Source organism: Amphiura filiformis, chromosome 13, assembly GCF_039555335.1.
Source record: "Amphiura filiformis chromosome 13, Afil_fr2py, whole genome shotgun sequence".
NCBI lineage: Eukaryota > Metazoa > Echinodermata > Ophiuroidea > Amphilepidida > Amphiuridae > Amphiura > Amphiura filiformis.
This window is the reverse complement of record NC_092640.1, coordinates 29,339,372-29,362,763: the sequence shown is the minus strand read 5'-3', so window position 1 is coordinate 29,362,763 and position 23,392 is coordinate 29,339,372. Positions and strand designations below refer to the sequence as shown.

At 36.8% G+C, this 23,392-nt stretch overlaps 2 protein-coding genes across 4 annotated transcripts in view; one reads left to right on the top strand and one right to left on the bottom strand.

Annotated features, from left to right (window-relative positions):
* LOC140168207 (7SK snRNA methylphosphate capping enzyme-like) overlaps nucleotides 1–23,392 on the bottom strand; it is a 113,220-nt gene that overhangs the window by 64,530 nt on the left and 25,298 nt on the right. The gene's annotated exons all lie outside the window — the stretch shown is intronic.
* Nucleotides 978–21,652, top strand: LOC140168203 (beta-1,3-galactosyltransferase 6-like). Of its 3 annotated transcripts, none has more exons than XM_072191541.1 (2): nucleotides 978–1,309; nucleotides 13,989–21,652. In XM_072191541.1, the coding sequence occupies exon 2, from the start codon at nucleotides 14,227–14,229 to the stop codon at nucleotides 15,028–15,030; it is 804 nt and encodes a 267-aa protein (XP_072047642.1). In that variant the 5' UTR covers nucleotides 978–1,309; nucleotides 13,989–14,226; the 3' UTR covers nucleotides 15,031–21,652. The 3 variants fall into 3 exon arrangements, with proteins under 3 accessions (XP_072047642.1, XP_072047640.1, XP_072047641.1); XM_072191539.1 differs by lacking the exon at nucleotides 978–1,309 and adding an exon at nucleotides 12,170–12,279; XM_072191540.1 differs by lacking the exon at nucleotides 978–1,309 and adding an exon at nucleotides 12,286–12,413.

Genomic DNA, 23,392 nt, shown 5'->3' with positions numbered 1-23,392 from the left:
CCATAAAATCCTCATTGCTGCCTCTCTAAATTTCCTCAGATATGATTGCCGCCTCTCTGTAAATTTCCTCAGATACTGTGCCCTGTTTCCACATGCCTTCATCCAACCTATGTTTTTCCTGGTAAATTACATAATAGGCCTACCTCCTAGGCTCCTATGGTGATATGATTAATTGTAAATTTCCTCATATCCCATAAACATGATAAATATCAACAACCAACATCTTCCCCCGGCATCTTCCTCTTTTTTGCTCTTATTTCTTGAACAATAATGCGAATTCCTCCAAATTTTTTTTGCTCTCTTCCATTCAGTAGCTTCACTACCTTACAGCCCTCCCATATTATCGTGTACCTCATCTCACTCCTCATCTTTTTCTTTCTTCTTTCCCCCTTCCTCGCCCCTTCTCTTTTCTTCTCTCTCCTCCTTTTTCCCCCGCTCTTTCTTTTTTCTTCACATGGCATTATTTCCTCAATTTTGACTCTCATTTCCTAGGGCGGTGCTCCCCTTGCGCACAAATTTGCACCCCTGGCCGATCTACAAGTAGGCCTCAGTAGGCCTAGGCCCCGGGATAGGCCCGTAGGCCTATAATATCTGTGATATTTTTTTCTATAGGCCCTATAGGGCCTACACACTCGCTATGAAATGATCAATGCAATTTTTGCCAAAGCTCACTACCATTCGCAAGTTGCTGTGAACTACCAAATCGCAACAGTTGTTCTGATTCCTGGCCCTTCCACCCCCCTTATGCCAATTAGGTCTAGAGCAAAATATTGATCGGTCCCTTGTTCAACCTGATCTGATGTAATAATTTATTGAAGACTTGGGCGGTCTTTATTAGTAGCAACCCCACATAGAATGTCATAGACACGCACCATACGAGCAAATAGTGTAAAACCTACGTAATGAAGGATAGTACACATGTACCATACAAAAGAAGGTAAAGAGATTAAACAAGTCAGAGGTCAAGTTCTTTTCGCTGGCTTTCAAATGATTTCGAGTACAATACATTATAGGGTGGGGAAATTTAAACTGGTGCGAACCAATGCCCAGCTGGTAAAAGTGACAACAAAAACAGGTTGCACACATGCATGATTGACGATTGCTGAGCACTGCACCAAGAACTAGTAGAAGGCAGTGGTGTCAAATTTCCTGTGGCCCTTGAAACCAAGATATAGGTAAATCTTCGCTTTAGCGTTGGTGACGTGGCTGCCAGCTGTATTTTTGTGTTGTTGGGTATCTGTGTGATTTTTTACCCCGGGGTTTTACAAGAAATCAGGTGGCTGTGAGTCTTGTCAATGTCTGTGTGAGGGTAAGCTTTTATATTCCTGGAATATGCAGTATAAACAAAACTGTTAAACTCAGCTCAGCAGGATACTGAGGATCAGGTCCGAAGATCACACCCAGTTTCGCTTCCCGGATCTTGCTGCAGATCATAAAAGCTTAAAGTTGTGTACACGTGTGCAGCAAAGTTAAGCATGAAAAGCTGGAAAGTTGTCAGCCATTATTTTTGGGCTGAGGCAGTCTAAAATTATTTTTAAATACCTCCTCCAGTCTACAACAGGTACCAGCATTTTTTGCTTTTGCTGACTAAATATACACAAAATGTATAAGATATCCAACATGCATCATGCATGAATATATATATGGACATCTGTTGAGTCAGATCAGTGTTTTTTTTGCTATGGGGGTCATTGCCAATTGTCACTGTGCGTCATGGATCACACTTGTGACAGTGGGGAATTTGAGGGGATGCCCGATATTGTGTAGATTTTTTTTTAAAATAGAGCTACCGGTAGTCAAAATTGAGTTATTTTGTTGATCAATTTTAAAATTTAACAATTTTGCATCATTTCCATGCATATCAAGAATTTACATTTTGATGATGTAAGATATGTGACCCCTCAGCACAACTGAGCCCGGATGTCGCCAGTGCCACTATTGAGATATGCTCCATCGAACTTAACAATAAACAATAGGAAACAAAGGATTTATTGACTGTTTTATTGATTTTTCACTACTTAAATGTCAAGTACTATAGACATGATATACATCATTTTAAAGCTAATTTCAAGCAGAATATTTTGGTTGAATATCTCAAAAATGATGATTGGCGACTTCAGGGCTCAGTTGTGCCGAGGGGTCACATATGTACAATTTAATAACCTTACTTTTCAAAGCTGTGGACAATAACTACAAAAACTAACCTTGTTTGTAATTTGGGATCTGTCGTTCAGGTACAATCATTTATTTATGTTTGCTCTTTTCAATTGATTCTTTTACTTTAAGGGTTGTAAAACATTTATTTTCTAATGTATTTTGCGTTGTTACACACACAATGTATGTGATGCGATCTAGCAAAATCAGTAGGAACTCGGAAATATTGGTTTTGAGATATAGCCAAGCAAAGGAAATATTTCCTTTTGTTTCCTACTGTTTTGGAAACTCTTTTATTGCCCCAAACTTTGGAACTGGTTGTTCAATTTCAATGGGGTTTTCTGCACAATTTAGCTTTGTTAAGTTAGGCGGGCAGCCTAACTTATTTCTTTCTTGCCATTTCTTTCTTCTTTCTTCTTTCTTTCTCACAATTTGCTACTACTTCCACATCCTTAATCGGATTTCGACCAAACTCAGTCACAAGCAGTATTGGGTAGCTGGCTACAAAAGTTATGGATTTGTTTAACATCAGAGGTCATCCAGGGGTCACAGGGGTCAAAAAAGGTCATTTTAACCGAAAATGCTCAAATTGAGCTGAAATTTAAATGCAATGATCCTTATGACATTTTAAACATGTTTGAAACATTTTAAAATTTATTTAAGGCCATTTAAAAGGGGTCATAAAGGGGTCAAAGGTCAAGATTTTCAAAATGCTCCAATTGAGCTGAAATTTAAATGCAATGATCCTCATGACATTCTAAATATTTAAAAATATTTTAAAATTCATTTAAGGTCATTAAGGGGTCATAAAGGGGTCAAAGGTCAAGTTTTTCAAAATGCTCCAATTGAGCTGAAATTTATATGTGATCTTTATGACATTCTAAACATTTGAAAAACATTTTAAGATTCATTTAAGGTCATTGGGTCATAAAGGGGTCAAAGGTCAAGTTTTCCAAAATGCTCTGATTGAGCTGAAATTTAAATGCAATGATCCTTATGACATTCTAAACATGTTGAAAATATTTTAAAATTCATTTAAGGTCATTAAGGGGCAATAAAGGGGTCAAAGGTCAAGTTTCCAAAATGCTTAAATTGAGCTGAAATTTAAATGCAATGATCCTTATGACATTCTTAACATGTTTTAAATATTTTAAAATTCATTTAATGACATTAAGGGGGTCATACAGAACAGCTTTCCACGATCAAGGTATATTAAAACGGCAAATAATAAAACAGTATTATTAAAATTAATACTATCCAGCATAGTATTGCTGCTTGATCAGATCGTCACAGTCATCCGCCTAACTTACCTCGTGCCCTTGCAAAGGGCACAGTTGCTCTAGTTAATGCTTTTTTTCAAGCTGTAATGAACTGCAAATTCAATATTTCAGGGGGGATGGTCCATACATTCATCCCCCCAATGTTCCTCCTTTTTACCTAGCCGGGACACCGGCTAGGTCTTGTGATGCTATCGGATCTTTCTTACCTAGCCGGGACACCGGCTAGGTCTTGTGATGCTATCGGATCTTTCTTTCTGCTTCTTTCTTCTGGCAACAAATATCAAAATGCTTCTTCTCCTACATGTTACATCCTACAATGACGTCACTTGCACATATGCATCGGCTATATCCAGTGTCTATAGGATATTCACAAATTTGGGGTCAAAGGTCATTAAGGGGTCATTTCCGGTATAAAACCAAATATCTTCAAAATGCTTCTTCTCCTACATGTTACATCCTACAATAATGTCACTTGCACATATGCATCGGCTATATCCAGTGCCTATAAATTATTCACAGAATTTGGGTCAAAGGTCATTAAGGGGGGTCATTTCCGGTCTGAAAGCTAAAAATATTTAAAAAATCACTGTTTTTACAAATTACATAGCAGAGTGTTGTCATTAGCACACATGCATTGCTATTAACCAGGGTCCTTGGGGTGTCTACAGTTTTGGGGTCAAAAGGTCATTAAGGGGTCGCTTCGGTCAAAAACCAACAATCATCAAATATTTTCTTTTTTTTTATCTCAAAACGTAACCAGACCAGAGTGACATAAACTTCATATATGCATTAGTGTTACCCGATGTTTGTACAGTATTTTTTATTTTTTTTGTCAAAGGTCATTTAGACGTCATTTCCGGTTTTAAGCTAAATAAGTTCAAGAATTTTTATCTCCATAACTAAGCATAGTAGATTTTTTTGATTTAAACTGTAACAATGCATTTTTGTGGTGTATATGAGGTTTTTTTTGTATTGGGGTCAAAGGTCATTAAGAAGGTCAAAACGTCAAAAAAAAAAAAAAATGTTTAAAATTACGGAAAAGTAGCTGTATCTCAGCATATGGACGACGGATAAAGCCCCTACATGCTACAGTGATGCACCATTAATGGTATGAGATGTCCATAAACTTTAAGACTGGCATTTCCGGCTCGGCTAGGTCCAGATCTGTAACCAGATCTAGTTACCTAGCCGGGACACCGCTAGGTCTTGAAATGCTACGGATCTTTACCTAGCCGGACACCGGCTAGGTCTTGTGATGCTATCGGATCTTTCTTCTTCTTTCTTCTTTCTGGCAACACATTTCAAAATGCTTCTTCTCCTACATGTTACATCCTACAATGACGTCACTTGCACATATGCATCGGCTATATCCAGTGTCTATAGGATATTAACAAAGTTGGGGTCAAAGGTCATTAAGGGGTCATTTCCGGTATAAAACCAAATATCTTCAAAATGCTTCTTCTCCTACATGTTACATCCTACAATGACGTCACTTGCACATATGCATTGCCTATATCCAGTGCCTATAAATTATTCACAGAATTTGGGTCAAAGGTCATTAAGAGGGTCATTTCCGGTCTGAAAGCTAAAAATATTCAAAAAATCACTGTTTTTACAAATTACATAGCAGAGTGTTGTCATTAGCACACACGCATTGCTACCAACCAGGGTCTTTGGGGTGTCTACAGTTTTGGGGTCAAAGGTCATTAAGGGGTCGCTCCGGTCAAAAACCGAAAATCATCAAATATGTTCATTTTTTTTTATCTCAAAACGTAACCAGACCAGAGTTGCATTAACTTCATATATGCATTAGTGTTACCCGATGTGTGCATGGTATTTTTATTTTTTTGGTCAAAGGTCATTTAGACGTCATTTCCGGTTTTAAGCTAAATAACTTCAAGAATTTTTATCTCCATAACTAAGCATAGCAGATTTTTTTTTATTTAAACTGTAACAACGCATTTTCGTGGTGTATATTAGGTTTTTTTTGTATTGGGGTCAAAGGTCATTAAGGAGGTCAAAACGTCAAATTGGCAAAAAAATGTTTAAAATTACAGAAAAGTAGCTTTATCTCAGCCTATGGAAGACGGCTAAACACTCTACATGCTACAGTGATGCCCCATTAATGGTATGAGATGTCCATAAACTTTAAGACTGGCATTTCCGGCTCCGGCTAGGTCCAGATCTGTAACCAGATCTAGTTCTTTCTTCTTTACCTAGCCGGGACACCGGCTAGGTCTTGTGATGCTATCGGATCTTTCTTCTGCTTCTTTCTGCTTCTTTCTTCTGGCAACAAATTTCAAAATGCTTCTTCTCTTACATGTTACATCCTACAATGACGTCACTTGCACATATGCATCGGCTATATCCAGTGTCTATAGGATATTCACAATTTTGGGGTCAAAGGTCATTAAGGGGTCATTTCCGGTATAAAACCAAATATCTTCAAAATGCTTCTTCTCCTACATGTTACATCATATAATGACGCACTTGCACATATGCATCGGCTATATCCAGTGCCTATAAATTATTCACAGAATTTGGGTCAAAGGTCATTAAGGGTCATTTCCGGTCTGAAAGCTAAAATATTCAAAAAATCACTGTCTTTACAAATTACATAGCAGAGTGTTGTCATTAGCACACATGCATTGCTACCAACCAGGGTCTTTGGGGTGTCTACAGTTTTGGGGTCAAAGGTCATTAAGGGTCGCTTCCGTCAAAAACCAAAAATCATCAAATATGTTCATTTTTTATATCTCAAAACGTAACCAGACCAGAGTGACATAAATTTCATATATGTATTAGTGATACCCGATGTATGCACGGTATTTTTATTTTTTTGGTCAAAGGTCATTTAGACGTCATTTCCGGTTTTAAGCTAAATAACTTCAAGAATTTTTATCTCCATAACAAAGCATAGAAGATTTTTTTAATTTAAACTGTAACAATGCATTTTGTCGGTGTATATAAGGTTTTTTTTATATTGGGGTCAACGGTCATTAAGGAGGTCAAAACGTCAAATTTGCAAAAAAATGTTTAAAATTACGGAAAAGTAGCTGTATCTCAGCCTATGGAAGACGGATAAAGCCCCTACATGCTACAGTGATGCACCATTAATGGTGTGAGATGTCCATAATAGCCGGTCAACGGTCAAACTTTAAGTAAAGACTGGCATTTCCGGCCCCGGCTAGGTCCAGATCTGTAACCAGATCTAGTTACCTAGCCGGGACACCGGCTAGGTCTTGTGATGCTATCGGATCTTTCTTCTTTCTGGCAACAAATTTCAAAATGCTTCTTCTCCTACATGTTACATCCTACAATGACGTCACTTGCACATATGCATCGGCTATATCCAGTGTCTATAGGATATTCACAAATTTGGGGTCAAAGGTCATTAAGGGGTCATTTCGGTATAAAACCAAATATCTTCAAAATGCTTCTTCTGCCACAAATTACATAGTACGATGATGTTACTTACACATATGCATCGGCTATATCCAGTGCTTATAAATTATTCACAGAATTTGGGTCAAAGGTCATTAAGGGGGTCATTTCCGGTCTGAAAGCTAAAAATATTCAAAAAATCACTGTTTTTACAAATTACATAGCAGAGTGTTGTCATTAGCACACCTGCATTGCTACCAACCAGGGTCTTTGGGGTGTCTACAGTTTCGGGGTCAAAGGTCATTAAGTGGTCGCTTCCGGTCAAAAACCAAAAATCATCAAATATGTTCTTTTTTTATTATCTCAAAATGTAACCAGACCAGAGTGACATAAACTTCATATATGTATAAGTGTTACCCGATGTATGCACGGTATTTTTTATTTTTTGGTCAAAGGTCATTTAGACGTCATTTCGGTTTTAAGCTAAATAACATCAAGGATTTTTATCTCCATAACTAGGCATAGTAGATTTTTTTTATTTAAACTGTAACAATGCATTTTCTCGGTGTATATAAGGTTTTTTTATATTGGGGTCAAAGGTCATTAAGGAGGTCAAAACGCCAAATTTGAAAAAAAAAATGTTTAAAATTACGGAAAAGTAGCAGTATCTCAGCCTATGGAAGACGGATAAAGCCCCTACATGGTACAGTGATGCACCATTAATGGTGTGAGATGTCCATAAACTTTAAGACTGGCATTTCCGGCCCGGCTAGGTCCAGATCTGTAACCAGATCTAGTTACCTAGCCGGGACACCGGCTAGGTCTTGAAATGCTACCGGATCTTTCTTTCTTTCCTTCTTCTTCTTCTTCTGGCAACAAATTTCAAAATGCTTCTTCCCTTACATGTTACATCCTACAATGACGTCACTTGCACATATGCATTGTCTATATCCAGTGTCTATAGGGTGTTCACAGATTTGGGGTCAAATGTCATTAAGGGGTCATTTCCGGTATAAAACCAAATATCTTCAAAATGCTTCTTCTTCCACAAATTACATGTGATGGTGACGTGCTTAGGTCATGTGACTTGACTTTGGTCGGTGTCTATAGGGTGTTCACAGATAAGGGGTCAAAGGTCATTAAGGGGGTCATTTCCGGTCAGAATGCTAAAAATATTTAAAAATCACTGTTTTACAAATTACATAGCAGAGTGTTGTCATTAGCACACATGCATTGCTACTAACCAGGGTCTTTGGGGTGTCTACAGTTTCGGGGTCAAAGGTCATTAAGGGGTCGCTTCCGGTCAAAAACCAAAAATCATCAAGTATGTTCATTTTTTTTTTTTATCTCAAAACGTAACCAGACCAGAGTGACATAAACTTCAAATATGCATTAGTGTTACTCGATGTATGCACGGTATTTTTATTATTTTGGTCAAAGGTCTTTTAGACGTCATTTCCGGTTTGAAGCTAAATAACTTCAAGAATTTTTATCTCCATAACTAAGCATATTAGATTTTTTTTATTTAAATTGTAACAATGCATTTTCTCGGTGTATATGAGGGTTTTTTTTATATTGGGGTCAAAGGTCATTAAGGAGGTCAAAACGTCAACTTTGCAGAAAAATGTTTAAAATTACGGAAAAGTAGCTGTATCTCAGCCTATGGAAGACGGATAAAGCCCCTACATGCTACAGTGATGCACCATTAATGGTGTGAGATGTCCATAATAGCCGGTCAAAGGTCAAACTTTAAGTTAAGACTGGCATTTCCGCCCTGGCTAGGTCCAGATCTGTAACCAGATCTAGTTCTTTCTTCTTTCTGGCAACAAATTTCAAAATGCTTCTTCTCTCTTACATGTTACATCGTACAATGACGCTCACTTGCACATATGCATCGGCTATATCCAGTGTCTATAGGGTGTTCACAAATTTGGGGTCAAAGGTCATTAAGGGGGTCATTTCCGGTCTGAAAGCTAAAAATATTCAAAAATCACTGTTTTTACCAATTACATAGCAGAGTTTTGTCATTAGCACACATGCATTGCTACCAATCAGGGTCTTTGGAGTGTCTACAGTTTTGGGGTCAAAGGTCATTAAGGGGTCGCTTCTAGTCAAAAACCAAAAATCATCAAATATGTTCTTTTTTTTTATCTCAAAATGTAACCAGACCAGAGTGACATAAACTTCATATATGCATTAGTGTTACTCGATGTATGCACAGTATTTTTTATTATTTTGGTCAAAGGTCATTTAGACGCTATTTCCGGTTTTAAGCTAAATAACTTCAATAATTTTATCTCCATAACTAAGCATAGTAGATTTTTTAATTTAAAATGTAACAATTCATTTTCCTGGTGTGTATGAGGTTTTTTTTATATTGGGGTCAAAGGTCATTAAGGAGGTCAAAACGTCAAATTTGCAAAAACATGTTTAAAATTACGGAAAGTAGCTGTATCTCAGCTTATGGAAGACGGATAAAGCCCCTACATGCTACAGTGATGCACCATTAATGGTGTGAGATGTCCATAATAGCCGGTCAAAGGTCAAACTATAAGTTAAGACTGGCTTTTCCGGCCCCGGCTAGGTCCAGATCTGTAACCAGATCTAGTTCTTACCTAGCCGGGACACCGGCTAGGTCTTGTGATGCTATCGGATCTTTCTTCTTCTGGCAACACGTGCGTGACTTGCCACGTTTCGCCTCTAGCTCTCTTATGCTTTGACCGATTTTGACAATACTTGCTCACAAACACCACTGACCATGTCCCCACATGTGACATGACATTGAACTCCATTTGACCTTTGACCTGCTCACAATGGCAAAAATGCGATTTTACTCTAAAATGCTTCTTCTTCCACAAATAACATGTGATGGTGACATGCTCAAGTCATGTAACTTGACTTTGGTCGGTGCCTATAGGGTGTTCACAGATAAGGGGTCAAAGGTCATTAAAGGGGTTATTTCCGGTCTGAAAGCTAAAAATATTCAAAAATCACTGTTTTTACAAATTACATAGCAGAGTGTTGTCATTAGCACACATGCATTGCTACCAACCAGGGTCTTTGGGGTGTCTACAGTTTCGGGGTCAAAGGTCATTAAGGGTCGCTTCGTCAAAAACAAAATCATTAAATATGTTCATTTTTTTTTTTATCTCAAAACGTAACCAGACCAGATTGACATAAACTTCATATATGCATTAGTGTTACCCGATGTATGCACGGTATTTTTATTTTTTGGTCAAAGGTCATGTAGAAGCATTTCCGGTTTTAAGCTAAATAACTTCAAGAATTTTTATCTCCATAACTAAGCATAGTAGATTTTTTTAATTTAAACTGTAACAATGCATTTTCGTGGTGTATATGAGGTTTTTTTATATTGGGGTCAAAGGACATTAAGGAGGTCAAAACGTCAAATTTGCCAAAAAATGTTTAAAATTACGGAAAAGTAGTTGTATCTCAGCGTATGGAAGACGGATAAAGCCCCTACATGCTACAGTGATGCACCATTAATGGTGTGAGATGTCCATAATTTTTAAGACTGGCATTTCCGGCCCGGCTAGGTCCAGATCTGTAACCAGATCTAGTTTCTTCTTCTTTCTTCTTCTTCTGGCAACAAATTTCAAAATGCTTCTTCTCTTAGATGTTACATCCTACAATGACGTCACTTGCCCATATGCATCGGCTATATCCAGTGTCTATATGGTGTTCACAGATTTGGGGTCAAAGGTCATTAAGGGGTCATTTCCGGTATAAAACCAAATATGTTCAAAATGCTTCTTCTTCCACAAATTACATGTGATGGTAACATGCTTAGGACATGTGATTTGACTTTGAACGATGTCTATAGGGTGTTCACAGATAAGGGGTCAAAGGTCATTAAAGGGGTCATTTCCGGTCTGAAAGCTAAAAATATTCAAAAAATCACTGTTTTTACAAAATACATAGCAGAGTGTTGTCATTAGCACACGTGCATTGCTACTAACCAGGGTCTTTGGGGTGTCTACAGTTTTGGGGTCAAAGGTCATTAAGGGGTCACTTCCGTCAAAAACCAAAAATCGTCAAATATGTTCATTTTTTTTAAATCTCAAAACGTAACCAGACCAGAGTGACATAAACTTCATATATGCATTAGTGTTACTCGATGTATGCACGGTATTTTTGTTATTTTGGTCAAAGGTCATTTAGACGTCATTTCCGGTTTGAAGCTAAATAACTTCAAGAATTTTTATCTCCATAACTAAGCAGAGTAGATTTTTTTATTTAAACTGTAACAATGCATTTTCTCGGTGTATATGAGGTTTTTTTATATTGGGGTCAAAGGTCATTAAGAAGGTCAAAACATCAAATTTGCAAACAAATGTTTAAAATTACGGAAAAGTAGCTGTATCTCAGCCTATGGAAGACGGATAAAGCCCCTACATGCTACAGTGATGCACCATTAATGGTCTGAGATGTCCATAATAGCCGGTCAAAGGTCAAACTTTAAGACTGGCATTTCCGGCCCCGGCTAGGTCCAGATCTGTAGCCAGATCTAGTTGCTCTTATTTCTTGAAAAATAATGCGAATTCCTCCAAATTTTGCTCTCTTCCATTCAGTAGCTTCACTACCTTACAGCCCTCCCCTATTACCGTGTACCTCATCTCACTCCTCTTCTTTTTCTTTCTTCTTTCCCCCTTCCTCGCCCCTTCTCTTTTCTTCTCTCTTCCTCCTTTTTCCCCCGCTCTTTCTTTTTTCTTCACATGGCATTATTTCCTCAATTTTGACTCTCATTTCCTAGGAGCGGTGTTCCCCGCTTGCGCACAATTTGCACCCCTGGCCGATCTACAAGTAGGCCTCAGTACTGAGGCCTAGGCGCCGGGGTAGGCCCGTAGGCCTATAATATCTGTGATATTTTTTTCTATAGGCCCTATAGGGCCTACACACTCATATGAAATGATCAATGCAATTTTGCCAAAGCTCACTACCATTCGCAAGTTGCTGTGAACTACCAAATCGCAACAGTTGTTCTGATTCCTGGCCCTTCCACCCCCTTATGCCAATTAGGCCTAGAGCAAAATATTGATCGGTCCCTTGTTCAACCTGATCTGATGTAATAATTTATTGAAGACTTGAGTGGTCTTTATTAGTAGCAACCCCACATAGAATGTCATAGACACGCACCATACGAGCAAATAGTGTAAAACCTACGTAATGAAGGATAGTACACATGTACCATACAAAAGAAGGTAAAGAGATTAAACAAGTCAGAGGTCAAGTTCTTTTCGCTGGCTTTCAAATGATTTCGAGTACAATACATTATAGGGTGGGGAAATTTAAACTGGTGCGAACCAATGCCCAGCTGGTAAAAAGTGACAACAAAAACAGGTTGCACACATGCATGATTGACGATTGCTGAGCACTGCACCAAGAACTAGTAGAAGGCAGTGGTGTCAAATTTCCTGTGGCCCTTGAAACCAAGATATAGGTAAATCTTCGCTTTAGCGTTGGTGACGTGGCTGCCAGCTGTATTTTTGTGTTGTTGGGTATCTGTGTGATTTTTTTACCCCGGGTTTTACAAGAAATCAGGTGGCTGTGAGTCTTGTCAATGTCTGTGTGAGGGTAAGCTTTTATATTCCTGGAATATGCAGTATAAACAAAACTGTTAAACTCAGCTCAGCAGGATACTGAGGATCAGGTCCGAAGATCACACCCAGTTTCGCTTCCCGGATCTTGCTGCAGATCATAAAAGCTTAAAAGTTTTGTACACGTGTGCAGCAAAGTTAAGCATGAAAAGCTGGAAAGTTGTCAGCCATTATTTTTGGGCTGAGGCAGTCTAAAATTATTTTTAAATACCTCCTCCAGTCTACAACAGGTACCAGCATTTTTTGCTTTTGCTGACTAAATATACACAAAATGTATAAGATATCCAACATGCATCATGCATGAATATGGACATCTGTTGAGTCAGATCAGTGTTTTTCTTTGCTATGGGGGTCATTGCCAATTGTCACTGTGCGTCGCGGATCACACTTGTGACAGTGGGGGAATTTGAGGGGGGATGCCCCGATATTGTGTAGATTTTTTTTTAAAATAGAGCTACCGGTAGTCAAAATTGAGGTTTTAGTTGATCAATTTTAAAATTTAACAATTTTGCATCATTTCCATGCATATCAAGAATTTACATTTTGATGATGTAAGATATGTGACCCCTCAGCACAACTGAGCCCGGATGTCGCCAGTGCCACTATTGAGATATGCTCCATCGAACTTAATAATAAACAACAGGAAACAAAGGATTTATTGACTGTTTTATTGATTTTTCACTACTTAAATGTCAAGTACTATAGACATGATATACATCATTTTAAAGCTAATTTCAAGCAGAATATTTTGGTTGAATATCTCAAAAATGATGATTGGCGACTTCAGGGCTCAGTTGTGCCGAGGGGTCACATATGTACAATTTAATAACCTTACTTTTCAAAGCTGTGGACAATAACTACAAAAACTAACCTTGTTTGTAATTTGGGATCTGTTGTTCAGGTACAATCATTTATTTATGTTTGCTCTTTTCAATTGATTCTTTTACTTTAAGGGTTGTAAAACATTTATTTTCTAATGTATTTTGCGTTGTTACACACACAATGTATGTGATGCGATCTAGCAAAATCAGTAGGAACTCGGAAATATTGGTTTTGAGATATAGCCAAGCAAAGGAAATATTTCCTTTTGTTTCCTATTGTTTTGGAAACTCTTTTATTGCCCCAAACTTTGGAACTGGTTGTTCAATTTCAATGGGGTTTTCTGCACAATTTAGCTTTGTTAATGCTTTTTTTCAAGCTGTAATGAACTGCAAATTCAATATTTCAGGGGGGATGGTCCATACATTCATCCCCCCAATGTTGACGCCTGTACAATGTATGTGGGTTTCTGACCAAATTTTTTTTTTTTTTTTTTTTTTTTTTTTTTAGGATTTTTTTTCTACGTCGGTATACAAATTATATCGACATGTCGACATTAAAAAACGGTGCCGACGACGGCACTATTTCACAATCTTCTTAGCTCTAGTTCAAACTTAGTTCTGAATAAGTGGGAGCACGAGCAGCATCCATGATGAGAGTGCACACTGCATTGATTTACAAGTATTTGATTTAAAATTAAGATTATAACTTTGTATATATTTTGTTTCCACAGAAAGCATGATGGGTCGCAAAAAAAGCTCTATGATGAATAAGGTGCTCATCTTCATCCCCTGGTATCCTTCATCACCGCATTCCTCTACCTTGCAAAATGTAACATCACTGGAAATGAAAACTCTCAAAAAGCATGCGAACCACGAGATGATGACACAGGTCATAATATCGCAAACCGTAACATAGCCAATGTGGATGATTTGGTTTCCCACAAAGCGGCCAAACCGGAATTTTCCGGAATGCTAGTGGTGTGCATCATGACAGGTGTTCAACTCGTTGAACGACGGTACACAATCCGCGAAACGTGGCTTCAGAGTCTACCAAAAGATGTTGTCATTCGTTTCGTAGTGGGAACAGCCACAATCACAAAAGAAGACCATCGATTGCTTGAAAAAGAAAATGCTCAGCACGGTGATCTGATGTTTCTTCCGGATTTACACGATTCATACGGTAGCCTGACAGAAAAGTTACTCCATATGTTTAAGTGGCTTGATAAGCACGCTAACTTTCAGTATGTACTGAAGGCAGACGACGATACATTTATCAGATTAGATGCACTGATGAGAGAATTAAAGACGAAGCCGCGTAAAAAGTTCTATTGGGGATTCTTTGACGGTCGGGCGCATGTCCACCGAGCAGGCAAATGGTCAGAGCCAGAATTTCTTCTTTGTGATCGCTATCTTCCGTATGCACTCGGCGGTGGTTACGTCGTATCTTCCGACTTGGTACACTTTGTCGCGATGAACGCGCCAGTTCTTAAAAGGTACCACGCAGAAGATGTTTCACTTGGAACCTGGCTCGCGGCAATAGACGTGAAAAGAGAACACGATCCGCGATTTGATACAGAATACAAATCACGAGGTTGTCGCAATGTGTATCTAGTAACTCACAAACAGACTATGCAGGATATGAGGTCAAAGTACCAACAATTGAAAGCAACAGGCAAAATGTGTGCTAAAGAAGAACAGTATCGGTTGTCATATGTATACAACTGGGAGAAACTGCCTACTGAGTGCTGTGAAAGAACTGAAGGGGTACCTTAACTCTGCTAATTTTCTATTTGAAATATGTTTTTCTTGTACATGCACAGCTCATAGATTAAGTGAAATGAAATTAAAATGATGAGTAAAATCAATTTATATATTTCTTGTAAATTGGTTTTACTTTTTTCCCCATAAAATATAATTGTATTATATTACAATTTAGAATGCAAAGTCACTAATACAGTACACTTTTTTATAATAAAGGAAGCTGGTCCTATTTCATCATGCATTAATTGCTGGTGTTTCAATCCGTTCTGATATGAATGACAGCTATATGCATTTGAAGGCCCATAGAACCTGAGACGAATATAACTTTAGTTATATTCATCTCAGCATAGAACACTATGAATAATAGTCTATAGATGGGTTAAACCCACTTTTGACATATTTGGGCTTTTAAACAAAATTGGAATAAAACTTCTTTCAGCCCTAAAATTTCTCAAGGTCAATGAGAAAATTATATATTGTGTGAACATTTCTGTGTGTGTATATATCGTGTGATGTACTCGATAGCAATGCATCGATAGCGATGATATTGCTTTTGAAACGTGGCGGACAAGGGGTGATCAAAAGCAATGTATAGCTTGTTGCTATTCAATATTTACTAATCATACTCGTACATAAACTAATTTTAGGTACATTGTTGGGACATAATTGGTGTTGACTATTAATAAACTTTAAATAGTAAGATAATCAAGAATATAATTCACATGTGTCAGAGACTGTCTTTTGGAATTTGCAGGAGAGCATTAAATTGCTCTTCTGGAGCCTCCAAGGAGAGCTGTTTTAGATCATTTACAATAGAATGTAAGGAGAGAATGGTTAACGAAGGAGAGCTCCTACAAATGTGTATCAGATTTAGGAGAGCAATAGAGAGCAATTGCTCTCGCTCTCCTCAAAAGGCAGTCCCTGATGCATACTTAAAGCTACAGATTGCTTATTTCCCGTTTCCTTTGAAAATGGTAAGAGTACAGGAGTAGGTGTAAATTTCACCTTGAACACATGGATAGTCTTACAATTAGGGTCCAATTTTCCCATAGGCCACCCAATTCACCCTACAGTAGGCTATAGAGTTGGACTAACATAGCATGTTTTAGACCACAACTTTCACATCTGGTGTTTTATTCTGTGGCTTCAAGGAGCATTTATTTCCTTTAACAGTCGCTTTTATGGAAAGCATTAGGCCAAGTAAAATTAATTATAAGTTTCTCGTCCTAACTTTTTTCGAAAAGGAGGAGGAGGGCACCTTTTTTTGCCTTTTCTATAACAAGTTTTTTCCCCAAAGACGATAGATCTAGTATCTTTTCGGCAAGACTCCTTATATGTGCCCCGACATGTGTTTTTTCGTAAAAAATAATCAAAAACATCCTTTTTTGATGCGGCAGCTAAAAACAATGCGGGCGGGGACGAGAAACTAATAATTAATTTTACTTGGCCTTAGTTTACTAGAATCAGCTTCATGATCATTGCAGCTAAACTTTTCAGTACCAAAGAGTCCAGTAACTTTATGCGAAAATCAAACATAATTAAGTTCATAGTGTCGTATTAAAGGTTTGAATGTGTCAGTATTTCATTACTCACAAAAAGTGCATGCATTCTTTGCCTGTACATTTGCAAAATCTAGAAAAGCTGGCAAACATAAATTTTTCTTTTGTTATACATTGTAGTTAAATTTACTCTTGATGCTTGTTAATATATTTTCTATTGCCTCTGCCTTGCCATGTCTTTTACAAATTTATGATTGCAGGGACTGTCTTTTGGAATTTGCAGGAGAGCATGAAATAGCTCTTCTGGAGCCTTCAGGGAGAGCTGTTTAAAGCATTTGCAGGAGAGCATGAAAAAGCTCTTCTGTAGCCTTCAAGGAGAGCTGTTTGAAGCATTTACAATAGAATGTACGGAGAGAATGGTCAACTAAGGAGAGCTAAAAATCACTCTCCTATATCAGATTTCAGGAGAGCAGTACAGCGTGATTGCTCTCGCTCTCCTCAGAAGGCAGTCCCTGTGATTGATGTACAAAATGTACATATGTAAAAATTGTAAGCCTATACAATACATTGTATGCTAATTTGTTTATGAAATTGGAAGAGTATGTGATACATGCACGTGTACATTGTTTCCAACTTGTTTAGTCTTCCACTTAAGGCAAAATGCAGCCTACATGTAATAATATAGAATTGTACTTGTTTTATTTTTGTTTATTCATTAGACAGTGAAATCTAATCACATTTTCATTTCAAAAAATGTGACACGATCTGGTCCATGGAGGCATTTTTGAAAATTGAGTTACTGTAATTATTACATTATACAATTAGCTCTCATTACTGAAAAGACCAAAGGTCTAGCATACTTGGTTCTAAAGTTACAAAGTTTTTTGATGTCTATTGTTTTTTAATGTATTTTATTATTTTTTACTCCATATTTTTACCTTTATCTCAGTTTCAAATTTACCGCCTTAGCCTCATGGACCATATCGTGTCATACGATATATATACAATGTATATGCCTTTATCTGTTCTCCTTAAAATGACTAAGTATAAAAAAGAATTCATAAACAATATTCATTAGGCAATGAAATTATGGCATTTCGTGCATTGGTTATTGTCAATGCAATGCATGGATGCAAATTTGCAAAGCACAAAGGGGTTGTTCCTCTTCCTAGTAAGTACATAATGCCTACTCCCCATTCCAGATAAACACGTACAGCACTAATTTATTGGAATGAAAAAAAATGTTATTCTATTTTGCCAAATAGTCAAATTTTAATATTTTTGCAATTTCAAGGGAAAAGATTTTGCACTGGTCTAACCAACCATTCAAAATCTTGAGTGTAGGCTAATTTTAACAAAATTTGGAATGCATAACTTGGAATTAGTCTTTGTATAAGTCTTTAGGTTTGATTGTCACAGTATACAAAAAATGCCCTATAATTAAGCATGTTTTTTGGTCCTAAATTCTGAAATATTAAAATTTGACTTTCATTGACAGTTAGAATTAGGTAGGATTTAGCTATATGTTTCATGGCAAAATGGGATATTTTTTAATCCACAAAAATTATTGCTGTATATTCTGGAATAAGGAGTACTGTATTGGTCCAAGTACATGTATAGTCCCACCCGTTTTTTAGGTGAAAATGTGTCACAATTTGGGGGGGGGGGGATTATACTCAAATTTAATTTTTTTTTTTTTACAATTTCTGGAATTTTTCGAAAAATGGGGCAGGGGGGGTGGGACTATACTCGAACATGGGACTATACTCGGACGAATACGGTAATTAGGTTAATACTAAAATACACAAGGAAGCCTGTGGATACACATGTATAACATTTTGATTCTGATATACATGTAGTACTGGGTATAGTCTTCATAATACTGTAACCACTTGGGTATAAGCCCCCCCCCCCACCTAGATTGGCAATTTCAGTCTAAATGTGGGGATGGGCTTATAACCAGGGATAGGGAGAGGCTTACTTGAATTTAAAAATAAACAAATAATATTCTCAATTTGTTTTTAAAACATTCATGCCATAATATGTACCAGTAATTTGTATCATCTATGTCTATGTAAATTGAATGGAAATTGTAACTGATATTTGTTTTAAATATTATTGTGTTCTTAAGGGAAGGGTTATGAACGTTTGGACAGTATTTATTGCGGGACATTAGAGCACATCAGACATATCGAATTGCATTCTGAATGAAGAATGTCCTTCTGATATCAAATAATTTTGATTTTTTGAAATTCGCAATGTAATACACATTTTATGGCAAATCATTCAAAATTGATATTTTTGATATTTAACAGTACGGTACTTGAAGTAAACTTTATAAATCTGATGATTTATACTTTAAGTGTATGTAGGTGGGCTGAAAAGCCGACGATCAATTGAAAGTATTGACCTTTCGTATTGAAAATATGGATTTTTCCCCCCAAAACACCAAAAAAATCCATATCTTCAATATAAAAGGTCAAAATGTTCAATTGATCATCGGCTTTTCCACCCAGCTACATACACTTTAAGAATATATCATTAGATTTATAAAATTTATTTCGAGGACTGTTATATCAAAAATTTGAAAAATATCAAATTTTAATAATTTGTCATAAAATTTGTATTACCGTATTCGTTCCAATAAGCGCCCATGCCCCAATAAGCGCCCACCCCGGGTATTTTCAATTTGCTAAATAGTACCATTAATGTTGAATCAGAAAAGCTACTAGAACATCTCAGGACCCTTTTAAAACAAAAGTAAATTTGTTTCTAATAAATGCCCTTATGAAAAAGTTAGGTAAACGAAGTAAAAAATAAGCGCCTACCCAAAATGACTTTGTTAAGCGCCCTGGGCGCTTATTGGAATGATTACGGTATATCTTGAATTTCAAAAAATGAAAATTATTTGATATCAGATAATCAGAAAGACATGCTTAGTATTCAGAATGCAATTCGATACGTCTGAGGTGCTCTCATGTCCCACAAAAAATACTGTCGAAACTCTATAAACGCTCATTCTAGATCCCTTAACTGTGATGTGATCAAGCAAAACCCGTCAGAAGTCTGAAATATTGAGCCAGTCAAAGGATATATTCCTTTTGTTTCCAGTTGTTTTGGAAACTCTTTAACTGTTCATATCGTTCAAACTAGTTGTCCAATTTCAATGGGGGTTGCTGCAAAATGTAGCTTAATTTGCAAAATGCTTGTTTTTTAAAATCCAATAAGAAACCGAAAATTGAATTTAGTATTAAGAGACGTCAGATTGATTTTGCTTGATCACACCACAATGTGAGAGCAATTAATGGATTGATCTACATGTAGGCCAAAAGTACTACTGGACTTATACCAGAATGTACCCTTGTTTTCAGAATGTTTTGAAAAATAGGGGGTGGCATGGGCTTAAACTAGCCGAAGGTGGACTTTATACCCGCATGGTTATGGGTAATTGTACGAAAATGTACATGAATACATTTTGTATCTTTTTATTATATAATATATTTATCATGTAACTTAACAAGTCTTTTAGAAAAATCCAAATCTGTGTGTTTGGGCATATTACATTGTAGCTGGGAGCCTGTATGTCGTAGATTGGATTGCTATCATTTCATGTTTTGAAACAGGAAATTATTGTTATGTGACAAGAAGAGGTTTATCTTAATAATTATCTTAATACATTTCCTGTGTTAATGATTGCCAAAGTTTTGAGCTGCCTTAAATTGGACTGTGACTTTAAATACTGAAAAAGGGGTTATTTTTGCGTATTTATTTTCACAATTTCAATGTTAATATTGTAATAAGACAAAATTTCATAATTACCGTACTGACGCGAGTATAGTCCCACCTTCGAGTAAAGTCCCACCCCCAAATGCATTCAAATTCAATGCATTTTGAAATCATTAATAGAGTATGACATGAATACAAATTATCAATTTTCATATTTAAAATACGAAACATCTTGAAATTTTTTTAATTTTTAGGTCAACCATGAATGATCCTAGCATTTAGGTCTAGGTCCAGGGACACTACAAAGCCGAAAAAATAAAAAACTTTAAAAAAAAAAATTAAAAAAATTGAAATTTCGAGTATAGTCCCACCCCCCAATTTTGAAAAATGTTCACCCAAAAACGGGGTGGGACTATACTCGCGTCAGTACGGTATTTGCATGTTGTTAAATTTGCGATCCAACCTGTATTTGCGATTATTTGCAAAAATAAAACCTTTTTTTAATTTGTGAACATTGCTATGCAGTATACAGACAGCACAATAGAGAGGTTGTCGGTTGCTGTGGATTAAACATTTTTCTGAACTGTGATTTCTATATTTAGCATGCCAAGAACATAAATTTACCATTTTGTTGCGGCTGAATGTGTTTTATGTGTGTGTGAAAATCATACAACTCATTAATAGCAGAGACCCAAATTGCAACTTTAATTTCCTGAGATGACATTTTGTAACTTTTAAAGTACTAGTATGTCCTTCCATATTATGTCACAGTATTTTGTAATAAAATTGCATTGACATTCCATTTTCTATTTTCAGCACTAGTTATAATGTTCAAAGCCTGGGGTTCAAAGGTTATTATACTGTAACATTATTCAGGATGAATTGCCATTCACCTGTTTTTTTTTCACCATCAACATATCATATTTTGCTGGTGGCCTCTATTACCAATTCTATATGCTTCAGACCAGAGCTTCAGACATACATCCTACTGGCGAACATGGTGAACCACAGCAGCTAGAGGGTGTATCCCATTATGCTTTGCGGTACCATAAGAATTGTGAGTGCCATAGAAAATGTACACAGAATCCATCACTTTCAATTACTCGCTAAATCAGGGGCGCTTTAAACTTTTGTTTGAAAAAATGAGTGCATCCTCTTGTGTCTAGAATCTCTGTGGCTCAAAATTACACCCAAAGAAAAATAGTATCTATAGCACTCAATATTTAAGCTTTTTTTCTGTACGCATTAGCTATGGAGCAAGCAGATACATGTACACTGCAATGCATGATGGGATACTCCCTTCAGCTGCTGAATGATGATCCTGAAGAGCACATTTGGCCACTGGAAAAATTGGTATGTTGATGGTGTCTTCTAGATTAAAGGATAAATAATATTTTGTGTATTGTGTACACTTGTCTGTGGAAAACAAATTTTGGGTCATCATTCTATAAGTTGACAGTAAAAAGGTTCAGTTTTCAATGCATAGCCATAGTGGATGTTGTCTTTCATGCTCTGTTACTCCAGTAAGGAAGCAAGGTAGACCATGCACATTTACTTATTTGTGACACGATCAAGGGAAATGAGTCGGATGTCGCTAATATTGATTTTGAGATATTGGCAAAGAAAGTGTTAAAATTCTTTTGTTTTATATTGTTTTCATTGATTGATAAATTGATGTAACTTCACAAAAAAAAGTTGTATCAACATGGGGTTTTCTGAAAGCTCTAAATGTCCTCTTTAGAAACATGTGTAAAACTCATTTTCGACCATGGTCGACATGTGACTCATTCCCCTTGATCATGTCACATTTGGTTTATTTGGTTTAGTTTAGAATCTGAGCATTTTTCAGTTTTTGGCCCTGTGGAGAGCACAATTTACCATACACTTAATTCTACTGTGCATGGAAACCTTCACCGTGTGTGAACATATTTGTATGTTGCGTGTAGTAAAGGTTTAATTGTGGATCATGCAAGCAGTGGGAGGGAGCACCTGATTTTCTTGTTACCAGGAGGGAGCATGGGTGAAAGTGAATTTCAGGAGGGTTGACATTTTTGTTGTAAATAACACAGATTTTGATTTGATGACTCTTGTTTTGACCAACTGAGAGCAAAGGCCCAAGCCTGATGGACAACAAGTACTTTAAAAATAAGCTAGACAAAACAATGCTTATATCAAGCATTTAGTGAACAAGATCTTTCAGGGTACATTAAACTTGTGTGTCAAAATTGCAGGTTGCCATTTTGGGGGGGCACAAAGCCTGTGAAGTCAAAATGATTGGTACCGGTACCCATCATTTTCAGTGATTTATGGTCAAGACTGCTTCATCACAATGCAAAATAAGGATGCACTTAACTTGTAGACAAATAATGTGAACGGTTATAAACTACAAATTGTGGCCATCTTACTATGATCCAATGCTGCATTTGGAAGCAGCGAGCTTGTCAATAAACATGAAAACTGATGGGTACCAAAAATTTTGATACAGCCTGAAGCACACCAACAGGCAAAGCCTTTGTATGCAATGGCAATTCTCTCATAAAGGGCATTGAAGGCCGATAGTTAGATCGCCCGGCCTGTGTCTTATATGTCTTTGCATATGTAAACGAAAAATATCAAGCCAAAAGATATGATCAGCTCTGGCATTAGCAATATTATGCAAAGCACAGTTTGTGTAAGTACTGTACCCAGCCGTGTGAACACTGTTCTATAACAGTCCACAATGTTATGACTTGCGAAAACCGCCTATTACAAGCTGATCATATAATAATGCAGTAATAATGGCGCAGAGTGGGTGTACATACAGTGTTGCATTTGGACTCATTGCATGAAACTATTGGCTGTTAATATACAGGCTGAGTCAAAAAGAAGTAAACTCATGTTTGAGGGGCTGTAACTCGAGATCTGCAAGGAATCTGCTAAAAATAAAAATACCACTAGAAAGAGCAAAGTCTACACGTCTAAATAAAAAAAAGAATTGTTGCAATTGCTCACAGCAAATTAAAGTTATACTCATTTGAATACAACCACCCATTTTAGTAGCTGCACACGGCTGATTGATTTTCATCCATTTCAATTTCGACGAATCAGCAAAGTGCTAACAGGATTTATTGTTGAAAAGACAACTTTTGCTTTTAATTAATATTCAACAA

Bases quoted from the DNA above. Each gene is read 5' to 3' on its own strand.
- LOC140168203 (XM_072191541.1), top strand. From the start codon at position 14,227: ATGCTAGTGGTGTGCATCATGACAGGTGTTCAACTCGTTGAACGACGG.